Consider the following 16,827-nt stretch of genomic DNA (forward strand, 5'->3'; position numbering starts at 1 on the left):
CAAAATCTATCCAAGAACAAACTGGCAAATCATCCAAGAAGTCACAAAGAACCCAGAGTAACATCCAAGGATCTGCAGGCCACTCTTACCTTGGCTAATGTGAGTGTTTATGACTCAAATATCAGCAAAAGACTGAACTAGAATGGTGTTTATGGAAGGATACCCAGGAGGAAACCACTGCTCTCTAAAAAGAACATTGCTGCCTGTCTGAATAAGACCACATAGATGATCCACAAGAGTTCTGGAACAATGTTCTCTAAACAGACGAGTCAAAGGTAGAATTTGTTGGCCTCAATGAGATACATTATGTTTGATGTAAACCAAATACTGTGTTTGAACAGAAGAATCTCATTCCAACTGTCAATCATTGGGGGGGGGGGTTGTGATGGTTTGGGGCTCCTTGCTGCCTCAAGACCTGGAAGGCTTGCCATCATTGACACAACCATGAATTCTGCATTGTATCAGAAGATTCTAGAAGAGAATGTCAGGCTATCTGTTCGTGAGCTGAAGCGAAAGTGGGTCATGCAGCAAGACAATGATCCTAAACATACAGGCATATCTAAAAATGAATGGCTGCAGAAGAAGAAATTCTTAGTTTTAGAATGGCCTAGTCAAAGTTCGAACCTAAACCCCATCAAAATGTTGTGGCCCTCAAATGTTGAAGCAGTTCTGTAAGGAGGAATAGGTAAAAAATCCTCAAAACAGATGTGAGAGACTGTCCAGCAGTTTCAGGAAATGCTTAGTTGAAGTAATTGCTGCTCAAGGGGGCGCCAGCAGGTACTGAACCTAAAGGTTCACACTTTTTTCCCACATGGTTTTTGCATGTTGAATCATTTTTGGATAAATAAATGCTGAAAAAGTATTATCTTTTTGTGCAATCTGTTTGACCAGGTTATCTTTATCTGTTATTAGGACTTAGATTAAGATCTAACAACATTTTCATTTGATATATGTGAAAATCCTACGGTGTTCAAGAACATGGATCTCTATATCACAATACAATACACAATATTGTTGCACTCCATGAGTGATTAGACTCAAAGGGCAGCACTGTGCTCGGTGTAAAAAAAAAATCATGTAATTTAACATTTCATGAGAAATGATTACCAGCACCAGAGAAAATATAAAATAGTTAAATAAAGAAACCACTTTATTAAAGGCATGCATCACACCCAGACCTAAAAATTCGGGACCCAGGGGGACCTTGATCAGGGATATATTTAAATTGATCAATTCCTGGTACGTGCTACTATTCGCAGTACTCCAAGTCCACCTGTCATCTTAAAATGGAACCATATGGCCATTCCATTTACTTTAATGGGCTCAGAGTGGACCTTCTCTTAAGGCTGCGTCCATAGTGCAGGATACGGCATAGGTGCGATCTACATAGCTCACGCCAAAACAAACACTAGGACGCCAATGCACAAGTGCATAGTGCACACACTACAGGGAGACCAGTGCTTTGCGATACAAACACGTTTGTATCACCAAACTAGAAGTAGTAAACATTGGCTTATTACAGAGCACCCAGGACAGGGAAGAGAAAAGTTCAATACAACGAAATGAAAAATCAAAGATGTAGAAATGAATTACGTATGTTATATGAGTGATAAATAAAGTAATTAATGAATAGCATAAAGAATACAGCAATTTTGTTTCCATCTGGTTATTGACATTCTCTGTTTGCTCTTTTTTTTCCAATAGGGGTGTATTTCTAGACACTATCCTTCCCCGACGAGTTGATAACTCTGTGCGACCCACTATTGGTCAACGCATAAGGCTCAGCCAAGGAGACATTGCACAGGCAAAGAAGCTATACAAATGTCCAGGTAATTGGCATATACAGCAAATAAAAATACCACTTATGAGCACATCAGACAGCTCCACAAACCTGCCGCTCCCTGTAGTCACTCAGCATAAATGCTTCTACTGCAGCCACGGATTCTTGGTAATGACACGGAAATGGGCAGGGAAACAGCAGTAACAGTTGTCTTACAGTGCTTCATTTTTACAATGGCCATAAATCATTTTTTTATTGTAGTTTTTGCATATTTTATTTCAGATATCTCTGCAGTACAGTTTGCATGATTATAATTTGTACTTTGGGTAGATTTTAGCCAGGATTTTCTCTGCAAATGTTCATGGTATTTAATAGCAAAAAGAAAGTGGAAATTGCAGAGCACAGCACCAGACGAAAGCAACCAGACTTGACGAGATAAAAATGTTCTTTATTCTGCCAATGCCATATGTAAAAAGGACAATGAAAACCTTGAACATGTTTCGCAACAGATACGGGTGCTTTCTTAATTAATTAATAGATGCCTTTAAATTGACGGTGAATCAGAATTGCTTAAACCACCTAGTCTGCCCAATTTTCCTATCCGCTGTAAAATCTGAGACTAGAAAAATGCAATTGTCTTAAAAAAATGTTTGTTTTTTTACTTGCATTTTTCATTTTTGCATTGCTCCAAATGTCATGAATTTCGTCAGATTTTTGACACGTTTGGAAGACTGTAGCGAAAATGTCCGTATGTAAAGGGCCATGTAACCTTGCACATTTGACTTTTAATGCGTGGTGAATTTGTTTTTGCAAAGCTTGATGACTTTTCATAATTTTGTCTGTGCGCAAAAAATAGGGGTTCACCAACGTCTGCAAAAATATTGCACATCTCTATTTCCGACCCTATTTGATCCTTGACTTTATCTCATATTTAGGCTAGCCTTGTATCTATCCGAAGCGTTTTTGAATTCCCTTACTTTATAAACCTCAACTACCTCTGTTGGGAGTCTATTCCAGGGGTGCACAAACTGGGGGACGCAGAATTTTCTGGGTGGGGGGGAGGAGATGTGGCACCTATAGAGGCCCCACACTCTTCCCCTCAACATTTAAATAAAATTGCAGGGGAGTGTGCGTGGCCCCTGTATGTCTTTTACCTTCTCTCCGGCGGGTCAAATGGCAACATGACGTCACATGACGTTGTGATGCCAAACGACGCCACCAATGCCAGAGGAAAGGTAAGGGGGGAGAACAGGCAGTGGGGTGCAAACAAGGTTTGTGCACCCCTGGTCTATTCCATGGATCCACCACCTTTTGAATGAATAGGTACCTCCTCAGATTTCACCATAAGCCTCCCACCCTCCAATTTCAAAGCATTGACCCCTAGTTCTAGCACTTCGTTCTCTGATATTTGCTTTGCTCCTGTACTTTGTTGAAACCCTTTATGTATTTGAAAGTGCCAATCCTTTACTCCCTTCCCTCCTCCAAGCTGTTCATATTGAGGTCCATGTAGTCATTGTTAATATTATTTGCATATTAGATATGTTATATAGATAATTTCATTATTATTTGTTGTAATTTTGGGCACTCCCGCTTGTAGTGTTGGTGCACGTGGATACCTTCCTGTGTACTCGGGACCACCAGGGTATTCTTTAGACCGGTCGCATTCGTGATCCCACGATGCAGGGCCTGCGACACAATACCCTCTCGCCTTCCGGTACCACCGCGTGGCCGTTCCAACAGGCCCGGGTGGGGAATCCTCTGTGCGGTTCCTTCTGCTCCGCTGGTTCTTACACACGCTATGGGGGCAGGTCCCTTACTACTGGGCAGCCCTACAGTACTCCACTATGGTGTAGGGGAAACTAGCTGGGGCCTACGGGGAATGGGTCTGGCCTAGTCCAGGGGGCTTGACTAGCACCCTAGACACTACCTCTTCCTTCGCTGGCTCCGTCAGGACTGAGCATGCCACTTCCTGTCCGCAGAGTAAATCCTGAACAGCCAGGACCTCCTCTTCCTGCAGCGCCAAACCCAAGATGGCTGCTGCCTTACACACCATCCACATGTATGGCCGACAACTCAAACAAATCCTCCCGAGCGACGGGACCACTGCCAGGGAGGAGGCAAGGGAGGGTACCCTGTTACATAAGGAAAAATGAAGGATGAAAACCTACCCAAACTATAAACAATTAACATTTTTTTAGTAATGATTTAAATTTTATTCAGATTTTTGGTACCACTATTTATACCTTTATCAGGAAATCAAAGTTAAAATTTAATTTAATACACATCTTTCGATCATTTTTATTCATATATAGTTGTAATCTGCTACAAAATAGCTTGAGAATGCATGTAACTTATTGCATTCTAGTTAAACTGCACTGTTTCTAACAGAACCATACATACATTACAGGGTGGTGGTTTAAACGGAGCATATGCTCCACCCAAAAAATTTGAACCCCATTAATTACAGCTCTGGGTACACCCTGCTTCCCGAGATACCTCCGTAGGTGTTGCCGTTAGCAGGTTTAAAGCTCCTGGGCATGTGGGCCAATAGGAGGCTGCAACGGATGATATCACGGCTTCTTATTGGTCCGTGTGACACGGGAGCTTTAAAACCGACATTTCGATAGCACTACATAGCCCAGCCAGAGCTACTTTTGGCACCCCTTGGGAGACCAGTATCTCGTGAACCAGAGGGTCCCCGAAGCTGAAATGAACTCAGTTCAGCTCCGGAGACCCTCTGCTTCCAACCTATAACTCTTGCAGGATTGCTGCTTTAAGGAAACACACCAAAATTATTTGTTTCTTTTTTTAACATTACATGAACCAGGGGGATCTGTGTATCCATCCTTGATCCCTTCCTCCCCCTCCCCCTGTTCCCCAATATATATATTTTAGATTAGTTTCCAACGCAAAAAAAAAATGGCAGTGGGAAATTTGATAGAACGCTGCGGACGGATCTCGCGATGTGAGTTGTACGAATGTCTTCAAATGTGCTTCATCATTTTTTCCCTCTTGGGAGGGGGGTGTGATCTGAACATATTGACTGCTTCCCAAAAAAGTCTTTGAGTATATTTACGCCCAATCACGGCTTTCTGTTTGCCAAAGTGAGTCTGACCTCAGCGGCCATGTTGTTTCCAACAGTGTGCATTTCTCTACAGTTGCTTCTGTGTTGGAATTTGCGATGCGCGTCGAGTTGTGCCGGTGTTTTTTCCCAAATCCCCTCTCCTAGTGAATTTCGCCTAATTTCCAAAATCCTGTGGGAAATGTGCGCATATTTACTCCCGATGACATCAAGCTTTCGTGTTTACCAAAGTGAGGCTAACCTCAGCGGCCATATTGTATCCAACAGACAGGGTTTCTTGTCAAGTGATTACAGTGAGGGAACATCTTGGAACTGGCAGGCCCATGGACGTGACTGTGTCACTGATAAGCTCCGGAGACTCTGGGCTCATGTGGCAAAATCTCAAAAAGAACAGTAACAAGCAGCACCGATTACAGCACAATGCTGAAAATCTTGCACACCTCAGCATCTCCTTTCAATTGGTTGCTTTCAATGCGTTGCTGCCCCTCTGACTCGATGCCAAGTTCCCGGATACATAATATCTCAACAGCATTGACTTTCTATATTCGACAATGGTGCTGAACATAAAAAGCTGCTTTAATATTGCACATAGAAGCTATTTTATAACACCTAAAACGATGAAATGGTCAGGATAATTCACCTTTATTTAAAAACCCGCACATTTTGCTGCTGTTGGCAAATTCTTTTTGATGCTTTAAACAGAAGATAAAACGAGAGAACAATAGATAATGAATGATGCAGAAAATCATGATTTCCTGCGCTGATGATCTTTGGCTTCCAGAGTGGTATTGAGATCTTTGTTCAAAGGAAACCCAGACAATTGTATCAGGCAGGGAAGTTACTTGACAAAACTTGCACAACAGGAGCCAGCGCAACATTAGATTGTTGAGAGAATTAGCATGATAAAAGGAACCAGATGTTCAGTCGCTCAAAAGACTACTGCTTAATTAGGGATTCAACGAGGTGTCCTAAAGGTTGCTGTGGGAACCATTTATTGAAGATATAGGTGATGACCTAGAATATCACATACATATATTTAATATTATCCAAGAGCTACACTACATGAACATTGTGGTTCCATTACTTATGGGAAAAAACATGGAAATACAGAATTATAAAGCATATTCTTCCATTAAGTTTCCCTCTCTCCCTCTCTCCCTGTCTCCCTGTCTCCCTGTCTCCCTGTCTCCCTGTCTCCCTCTCTCCCTCTCTCCCTCTCTCCCTCTCTCCCTCTCTCCCTCTCTCCCTCTCTCCCTCTCTCCCTCTCTCCCTCTTTCCCTCTTTCCCTCTTTCCCTCTCTCCCTCTCTCCCTCTAGATTTTTAATTACATTTGAAATAGCATCCATATGGAGGATATTTATAAATGTACGTTGGACAGTGAAGGTTTAAAATGATGATTTGTATTATTGTAGCTTTGTTCTAAGATCAGTGCCTTTGGTGAACGAGCTTCATATCACTGTGTCAACTCTTGTGCCTTTAGGCAGGTCACTTTATCTCCCTGTGACTAAGGCACCACAATTAGATTGTAAGCTCTTTTGGACGCTGTGTTCATAGTTCATGACCTATAAGAAAAAATATAATTTTTATTGTATTTGCAGTACAGTAGGGCCCTGCTTCTCTGCGCGGCTGATACGGCGGTACGAGAAGGGGGCCGCCATGTCTGTGCATGCGCAGAAAGGGGATGTCAGAGGTTGCACATGCACAGAACGGGTGGTTGCCGAGGGTGCGCAGAACAAAGGTTGCGCGCGCCGAACTGAGGTTACGCATGCTCAGAAGGGGGGAATTGCCGTTTTGCGCAATGCGCACACGCCGACAATTGCCGGTTCCGCTTTCCAGCTATTTTCGCTTTGCGGTGAGCCCATAGAACGGATCCCGCCACATGCCTGGGGCCCTTCTGTACCTACAAGGTCTGTGCTTTAGATTGCCCAAGTGGGACTTCTTCATACAGCATCAGCTGTTTATATACACTCTCGTCAGTCTAACAGGAGAGCTTGCTGCAAACTTATTTCTAACTGTTGGATGACTATTTTTTGTGTGACCTTGGTGAAAAGATGATGTCGGAGGCAAAACCAGAAAAACTAAACATTCCTTGAATCATAGTTGGTCATTAATTCTATCATAAATTGAGTTGAAGAAACCATACCATATACTGGATACTGTATTTTTGTACAAATGGCTGCAATGGGAGTGGTTTTGTAAATATTTTATTTATAGTTACAATTTTTCCCATTTACAGTACATTTTGTGAAAGAGGATCTTACTGCAAAAAATCTACTTTTAAAACGACAAGCCAAGTGTGCAATTTTTGAGATTTATTTTAACTTTTTAGAATAGAATTGAAGCAGGGTAGTCTCTGGAGCTGAGCCCCATTAATTTAAGCTCCGGGGACCAACTGCATCCAGTGATACCTCCATAGGGGGTGCCAGTAGCTGCTCCGCTGGGCTTGCAGGGATCACGCAATGCCCGCTGCTCAAAGCTCCCACAGGCTATGGGCCAATAGGAAGCCATGACATCATCCATTGCAGCTTCCTAATGTTTCATGTGACATGATAGATGCCACACCCCATATAGAGGTAAGTATATCTGGAAGCAGGGGTCCCCGGGGGTATTCTTAATGGAGTGCAGCTCCGAAGACCCCTGCTTCAATTTTATGTAAAAAAATATTTTTAAAAATTGCATTAAAAAAAATCACCATCTTCGATTTGCTCTTTTTAAAGAGCTAGAAGCACTCTGAACTCTAAATTCCATGTATCTTCCTGCACAACCCCCAATTGGTCGCTTGTGTAGCAAGCACATGGTCATGAGTTGCCGCCTGATATTGGGCCATTGCGTTCACAGTTCTGTCAGCCACAGATGTAGTCTCCCCTCGAAAAAAAGAATGATGAGCAGTGGACATCAAAAAGTCACCAGCGTTCCGGCACTTGTGAAGTCCAACAGATGTCATTAGTGCCACCATAAAGGTGTAATTGGGTTGGTGAATGATGATTGACTGCATAAGCTGTCATCTAACTAAAGATTTTGAGAACCGTGTCAGCCAGTGCTGGTCTCAACATGAAATGAGAGATTGCAAAGATTGAACAGCCTGAATTTCGACCTCGGTTCTATCACTCGTTTAGAAAGTATTCTCCAGCACATAATGCACAAAACTATTCAGGGTCGTAATATTTTGTTTTTCCTTGTTTCATATACTTAACACAAATGTGTCAGTTAGGGAAGTTTACTACTGTACACGTCAATCCGGGCATTTCAACACTGGTAAAAGGGGAGAGAATAGACAGAGCCTTATGAAAGATTTGATCATTTTCCATTGACTCCTACGTCTTCATAAATCCAGAAGCAGAGCAGAGTGTATTGATACACTAACAGACGCACATTCATAATGCTTGTCTAAGCACCAATTTAGAAACTAAACAGTTTTTCACTGTTGATACCTGGAGGGATATATAAATATCTATATCTATATATATATATAATCAAAAAATAAATAGATGATACCGTTCTGTGGCTAACGAAATGCTTTTATTTGTGCGAGCTTTCGAGATACACTGATCTCTTCTTCCGGCGATGTTACAATGATATATTGGAAAAAAGAAAAGAAAAAGCGCCCGATCCTTCTATAAAATCAGTGATAAAAGGTTTAATTCGCCAAGTAACGACAATTGCCAACTCACACTTTCTCAATAAGTTAAAAGCATATTATGGGACCAGCCCATGCACCAAGCCGACGTCACACTGTCATAGTTCTCCTCCGTCTGCAAGCGGCTGTAAACTCAGTAAATGGATGTAGATGTTGATGCTGCTGCCGCTCCAAACTCTCTCTGTGGACCCGGAAGGAATTCCTCGATCGTAGCCTGTACACGAGTTCTCCACAGTCAGAGAGCCGAGAGATCCGGAATTGACGTCCTAGTTCTGGTGTCTGAGCTGCTCGACCACCGTAGATGCCTCTACCACGTGACCCTACGCGTTTCTTCCGTCTCAGCGGATTTCATATAAAAAATTAGTCTATACCGTTCTGTGGCTAACAAATGCTTTTATTTGTGCGAGCTTTCGAGATACAGTGATCGCTTCTTCGGGCGATATTACAATTGATTAAGCCAAGAAATTTACTTTCAAACAGGACAGCTAGGAATGTTATCTCTGTGCGTGAAGCCTAACCCTCCCCCTGTGCAGTATGTGATTTATGACTTAAGGTGTTAATGTCTGATCCCTGAATGTTTGTGATGTAAGAGTAAGCGTGTATGTGTGTGTGCGTATGTGTATGTTTGTAAATCTTAATTTATAAAGCGCCCACAGTGTAAACAGCGCTTTACAAAAGGTGTATGTAGAGTGGGAGTGTATAATAATGGTGTGGGTAGGTGCTGAAATGTAAGAGGGTGTTGCATTTCTGTGCATGTGTGTGTGTATTATGTGGTCCCTATTGGTATAAAGGGATAGAATTACATTGTACATTTCTATGTGTAAGAGGCAGGTATGTGTGCATTCATACAGCGCCGTATTCATAGACATGGGCCTTAGCACTCATGGGAAGAAAGCTCTCTTGTGTAGTGGCTCATGAAGCTGCGGTCACGGTTTAGGCCACCGGTGCGTGTCCCAAATGGCTGCATGAGTATAAATTTATGAAACTATCTCACTATCGATGTTCTGAAATTACCTTTAAGTATGGCCACTTTGAGTTTGTTCATCTTATGGCCAGAGTCAGAGAAATGTTCGCCAACAGGACTGTCTCTTGTTCCGCGTGTGATGCTGTGGCGATGCAGATTTATTCTCTTGTTTAGCCCGTGTCCCGTCTCACATATGTAGAAGCAGCCCCCTGGGCATTTCATGCACATAAGGTACATGACATTGCTGGAGGGACAGGTGAACCTTCCATTGATTTTGTACTCCAGATTCCTATGTGGTATTTGTATTGTGCCTGCTTTGTGGAGCATTGAACAGGTCTTGCGTCCTGGCATGGTCTTATCTCGCATTATTGTATTGTTGAATACTTTACTTCTCACCATAATTTCCTTGAGGTTGTCTGGATGTAATAAGGGTGTTTCAGGGAAGACATGTTGCAGTCTTGTGTCTTCCTGGAGAATGGGTTGTAGTTCCCTGGCGATCTTGCATAGGGCTTCTAGGTGTGGGTTATATGTGACCATCAAAGGGTACCATGTCGCTTCTCTCTTTCTGTCTGTATTCAAGGAGATCCCTTCTTGGTATTCTCGTGGCTTTGTGGATTTGTTGGTCTACAATTCTGTGGTTGTATCCACAGTTTATGAAATCCGATCTCAAGGCTGTATTCCCATGTATTGCTTTAATAAATCATATATTTTTTTAATCTTAAATGCATTATTAACAATTTGATGACAATAACTTGTAATTCCATTCTTTCTTTATATTTTTCTTCAAGAATGCGGAGACACCTTACAGGATTCAAGTGGGAATTTTTCTGCTCCTGGTTATCCGAATGGTTATCCATCTTACATACACTGTATTTGGAGAATATCTGTTACACCAGGAGAGAAGGTAACGATTAAACTCACTTAAACTGAGATTAAAATGTAATTTCTGGTAACATGAGTTTAATATGCCCCCATTTTGTTTTCCCAAACTGCACAAAAAAAAAAAAAATCATGCAGCTTGGTTTAAAAATAAAATAAGTGTGTGTACTGTATATTATATTTCATATACATATAAATACAGCGGAACCACAGCATTCCCTTACCAGAATTTGTGTCCAGGAGAAACAATATGGCCACTCGGCTAACATAAAGCCAAAACATTGTAAAATGACATTGTAGCTTCTGATTGGGTGACTCTGCAGCCATCTTTGTTTTTCCAAGTACTGGCAAAAGTATATATAAAAAAATTTGGGAAGTCCCCGATGAGTTCTGTGATTCTGCTCTGGAGTGGCCCGTTGTTTATAAAAGGTTTTAAAAAATATATATATATTTCTCCTGGCTGTTGGAAATGCTTCTACAGACTGATAACAAGCTGTTGGGTAAATCAAATTCATTTATTCGGCTGTTTTTCTGACTGCAGGCCCAGTCTGCAAGCTTTCATATACAGGTTTTTTCATTTAATCATTTTGCTCTATATTTACAATTTAAAAATTAACTTGCTGAGTGATCTGGCATATTTACTGAAATGTGTTATTTTTTTTTTTTTTTTTTTTTACTTTTAAAAGATCACTTAAACTGAAAATATGTAAGAATATTATCCAATTTTGCTTGACTATCTATTTTGGAAAACTGGTATTGAAATTTCGTGTTAAAATCGTGAACATTTCTATTGAAATTTCATGTAAAAGTTGCTCAAATGTAACCCTATTTATAGTTCCCATTAGCCAATTTTCCCAATGTAAAAAGAAGAATGGCGGGTTTATTTATTTGAATTTTTTTTTTTACTTCAGTCATTTTGCATAAGTTTGAAAATGCTGTTTTTGCAGCGATAAATGTGTCCATCTCTAATATCAGAATCCTCTGCTGAGTTCTAACCGCGTGTATTTATTATGGACATTCTATCTGATGACACTGATAACTTTAATTCTTGGTTGATGCATTTCATGCTCTATGCCAGAAAAAGGGATTTCTGAATCCGGTCTCAGTTTTGCAGTTCGGAAATTCAGGGTGCGCGCACCTTTCCGTCAGCCTAACTGATACTTACATAGTAATGTTTTTTTTTTATAGAGGGAGACGGAACACGATCAGCTATTAAAAGTATTTATACGTTGGTCTATCTTTCTGAAGTGTTGCTAAGAATGATGAAAACATCTAGTGTAGTGACTTTCACATAAACATCAAAGTCAAAGACTGAGCCACTCATTGAGCCACATGTGCTGAAGCAGGGGTATCCTTAAAACCTGACCCGATAGTGGCCCTTGAGGACTGGAGTTGGCTACTCCTGCTGTACACTATAGTTATAATTTGTGATATTTTATCAGCGAAGCCTTGTACAATATATAACCCTATATGTAAGTTTTTATGTGTTATTATACCCTATGTGTAATATATTTATCTTAACCCTTGGTGCGCTTCTGTGTTTATTTTCTAATATATAATGTATTCTTTGGGATTAGTGCATCAGTTCAGCGTTTATATCACTGCTGGTCTAATTAGAAGTAGCAAACCGCACTTCTCATTAAACATTCTCTAACATTTTTAACAAGCTTGCTATCTACATGGATTCTGACCTTTCTGTTGATTTTCTCTGGCAAAGTAGATCTGTTTGTATTTCTCAGGTGTGCAGTATTAAATGGCTCCTGTGTTCTGTAATAGGAAAGGGTGCTTTGCTACTAATGAGGGCTGGAGCAATCCATCTCCTTTCTAATAACCTACATGTGTACTCGTTGTTTAGATCATTCTAAATTTCACTGCAATGGACCTGTTTAAAAGTAGATTGTGCTGGTACGATTATATTGAGATCCGAGATGGCTACTGGAGAAAGGCATCCTTACTAGGTAAATATCTGCGGACAAACCGTATCAAAATCTACATCCAGCAACACTGAAGTTTAGAGAGAAAACAAATCGGTCTACTCCTATCGGTAAGGTAAATGGGAGCAGCAAAAGTAGATCATGCTCGATCCTGGCAGTGTCAGACTGACAGAGGGGGGCGGAAAACATGGTGGTCTGTATCTGATACCAGGTTAACAAAGACATATCGTCGTCGTAGAGGTAAAACATTTTTGATCTTTTTTTAATGAAAATAGAAAACAATTCCAAGGACTCATTAAAGGAGCAATCCAAGCAAAATCCTACATGTATTTATTTTACTTAATAAATCCGTTCTATAGTATTAGATAATACTTACTATTTCTTTTATTTTTATTCCACTCTTAATGGCATTTTTAATGAGTTTTAATATAATGAGCATCCTTTGAGTTCTATTGAAAGGTTTTTAACACCTCCCCAGCAGCGCAAGATCTTTGTAACACTTTGCTGTTTGGGATAATTTGTTGCCAATATTCCCAGAAGTTTGAGCTGCAAATTAACAATAGATAATGTTACCTTAGTAATATAAGAATACATTGTAGCCGCTGAGTTACACTAACAGAAAGATTGTTTTGAAATGGGAAGGTATTCATTTAAAACAGCCGTCCAAGCGTTTTTTCCCCTCATTCAATATATGCATCAATACAATCTGCACACTGACAAGTGATTAGCTAACTTGCCAATCTATCCGTTCTCCTGTAATCGATCGGCAAAGATTTGGCTCGGGGGTTCATTAAATCACTGGCACTGCTGCAGAAGAGTACCCAAAATGCTAAGTTTTGTGTGGAAGGTCATGTGACCAGGCAGGCACTAGATACAATTGGTGCACTACTAGAGAGTGGGTAAAAGGGATGTGCCAGAGCCTGTCTCAGAAGAGGAAGGGGACGTGACTTTGTAAACGGTTGCTATTAAAACAAAAATGCTTGTTACATTAGAATACATCAAACAAAAAAATTAAATGCTAGAAGTATTTTCTCAGTACAAAACTGATTTATTTAAATAAAAAAACACATGTAGGATACTGCTTGAACTGCAGCTTCAATGAACCCCGTGAAGCAGGATTTTGCTGATTGACCATGGGAGAACGGATCGATTAGCAGCGCAGTGATTCGTATATTTCATAAAAGGTAATCAAAGACTACATATATTAAAACAAAAAACACTTTTTGTGTGGGTTTTTTTTTTATAATGCTTGGATTGCCTCTTTAAAGACATCTAGTCTTCAGAATTTGTCATATGAAAATACCTTCCTTTTTAAACAGAGAATTTTTCCTGTCACAAAGAACATGTCATTTACCTTTTCCTCAATACTCAAAGAATGTAGTTTATGATGTTTACCTCTACAATGACGATACATAAAGCAGGCATAAACTGATAGAGGTCCATGTTAAAATGGACACAGTAAACGGTGACCCTGTGTACTCCTTTGCATGTCATTACCCAGAATCCTTTGCTGCAGTAAAAGCACTGTACGCTAAGAGATAATGGTGAAAATCAGGGTTGCAGACCTGTCTGTGACGTGAGAATATGTTCACACGTGATGGTTTTATTTGATATGTAAAGCAGTACACTGGTTCTGGTTATTGTTTTCTTAAACTTTACTGGAACTCCAGGAGCATGACTGTGGCTAAGCTTTCCTTTGTAGTATTTTAGGGCTCTTTTTAAAGGTGGATGTTGGCAGACAAACCTATGAATTATAGCAACATCAGTATAATGCACCAGTGGATACAAGTGCCTTCCATTCTCTGGCTGCAGTATATTTTCCAAAAACGTCACTTTTTTTTCTTGTCTAAATAGAACATGTTCTAAATCGAAGATTTTCTGTGTTTACTTGAACGTCATACCTATAGGGTATCACTAAGGGGGATATTACTCTGACAAACCCCACTGACATTGCAAATGCATTCAATGATTACTTTGTGGGGTGTGCCACTAACTTATTTAGCGAAACGCAGCACAAACCCCAAACATGAATCTCATCCTGGGAGTATCCCTACAGTCCCACCCCCTCCCAACACTGCCCACAATTTTCAATTTAGCCCAGTATCTGAAGAGGAGATTACACAAGCGCTCCTCAAACTAAAACTAAGCAGCCAATGTGGACCCGACTTACTACAATCTAGGTTCCTACGACTTGGTGCCCCAGCCATTGCCAAACCAATTGCGTCCATAGTCAACTCTATCCTGTCTGCAGGCCATATCCCTAAGACCTGGAAAACTGCCAGAGTTGTCCCAATCTTCAAAAGTGGGGAAAAAAACACTGTCTCAAACTACAGGCCAATCTCACTTCTCCCAATTCTATCCAAAGTTATGGAAAAATGTATCCACTCCCAATTAAGCGATTTCTACACCAAGACAAATTTCCCTAGCCAATTCCAGTCTGGGTTTCGTCCCAAGCACTCCACCGTAACTACCCTGCTAAAAGTTTGCAATGAAATCCAGTGTGGAATGGAACGGGGACAACTCACTGGTACAGTATTACTAGATTTTGCAAAGGCTTTTGACACAGTTGATCATGTTATCCTGCTTAACAAACTCCAGAGCTCTGGAATAGGGAAGCATGCTTTAAACTGGTTTCAGTCCTACCTATCAGGAAGATCCCAACATGTGTCCATCTCAGGCTCTAACTGCAACCCCCTGGATATCACCTGTGGTGTCCCGCAAGGCTCTGTTCTGGGGCCCCTACTCTTCTCAGTGTTCATTAATGATCTTCCCACAGCTTGTAAGGAAGCCTCAATACACATGTATGCAGATGACACAATCCTATATGCACACAGCCATAACCTCTCTGACCTTCAACACATACTTCAGTCTGACTTTTTGAGACTCGAAAACTGGATTTCCCAAAACAAACTGTTTTTAAACACTGACAAGACTGTAACAATGGTATTTGGGACCAAGACTAAATTTGTAAAGCTTCCAGTGACTGAGCTCCTGATTAGAACCAACGCTAACACCACCCTAACACCTGTCACTAGTTTTAAATACCTGGGCTTATGGTTTGACTCCCACTTAACATTCGGGATGCACATTGATACCCTGACAACCAAGACCTATACCAAACTAGGGGTACTTTACAGGAACAAATCCTCCCTAAGTCTCCTGGTCAGAAAGCGTATTGCACAGCAGATGCTAATGCCAATTATTGACTATGGAGACATAGTATATTGCTCGGCTCCTCAAACCCACCTTAGCAAACTTGACACCCTCTACAATTCAATTTGTCGTTTTGTTCTGCAATGCAACTACAACACACATCACTGCGAAATGCTCAAAGAACTAGATTGGTCATCACTAGAGTCTAGGCGCAAAGTTCCCCTTCCTGTCTCACCCTCAAATACTTTCTGGGCAAGCTACCCAGCTACCTGAACAAGCTCCTCACCCCTACCACATGCAGCACTTATCATCTGAGATCAGACTCCAAAAGACTACAGGCATACCCCGCTTTAAGGACACTCACTTTAAGTACACTCGCGAGTAAGTACATTTCGCTCAATAGGCAAACAGCAGCTCGCGCATGCGCCTGTCAGCACGTTCTGAACAGCAATATTGACTCCCTACCTGTACCAAAACTGTGCGCAAGCGGGGAGACTATAGAGCCTGTTACACATGTGTTATTTACATCAGTTATGCACGTATATGACAATTGTAGTACAGTACGTGCATCAAAAGTGAGAAAAAGGTAGTGCTTCACTTTAAGTACATTTTCACTTTACATACATGCTCCGGTCCCATTGCGTACGTTAATGCGGGGTATGCCTGTATTCATGGTCCCAAGGCTCAACAAAGTATCCGGACGTTCCTCCTTCTCCTTCCGTGCACCCCAAAACTGGAACAACCTACCAGAGACTCTCATATCCACCACCAGCTTAAGTTCTTTCAAATCTAAGGCTGTCTCACACTTTAATCTGGTCTGTAACTGTTTCATACGCTCATAATATATATTTTCTTTAACTGTGCATGCAATGTCTTGTATATAATGTATACCTTGTTCATTTACGTAACTGTACTTGTAACCATGTATTATTTGTTTTACTCTGTGCCCAGGACATACTTGAAAACGAGAGGTAACTCTCAATGTATTACTTCCTGGTAAAATATTTTATAAATAAATAAATAAATAAATAAATATAGTTCAGGGGTGGCCAATTCCAGTCCTCAAGGGCCACCAACAGGTCAAGTTTTCAGGATATCCCTGCTTCAGCACTGGTGGCTCAATCAGTGGCGCAGTCATTATGAGCCACCTGTGCTGAAGCAGGGATATCCCAAAAACCTGATCTGTTGATGACCCGTGAGGACTGGAGTTGGCCACCCCTGAACTATAGGTATTAACATTATCAATTATATATATTGGGGTTACCTACTGAAATAGATGGTTACTGTAAGTATGATGTATAGTAAATTCACTAATGGATACTTGAATCATTGTAGAATATTTGCAGATTACAAATACTTTTATAAAATAGCATTTTCTTGTACTCCATTGAATGAATA

The 16,827-nt window shown here is 40.8% G+C and overlaps 1 protein-coding gene across 1 annotated transcript in view; it reads left to right on the forward strand.

The window, feature by feature from the left end:
* The window catches only part of TLL2 (tolloid like 2), a 194,584-nt gene that overhangs the window by 146,994 nt on the left and 30,763 nt on the right, over window positions 1-16,827 (forward strand). The window contains exons 8-10 of the mRNA XM_075611010.1: window positions 1,705-1,829; window positions 10,252-10,367; window positions 12,198-12,300. Coding sequence (XP_075467125.1) covers window positions 1,705-1,829; window positions 10,252-10,367; window positions 12,198-12,300 — 344 coding nt within the window. The remainder of the gene's footprint in view (window positions 1-1,704; window positions 1,830-10,251; window positions 10,368-12,197; window positions 12,301-16,827) is intronic.

The sequence above is a fragment of the Ascaphus truei genome, chromosome 8, assembly GCF_040206685.1.
Source record: "Ascaphus truei isolate aAscTru1 chromosome 8, aAscTru1.hap1, whole genome shotgun sequence".
Lineage (NCBI taxonomy): Eukaryota > Metazoa > Chordata > Amphibia > Anura > Ascaphidae > Ascaphus > Ascaphus truei.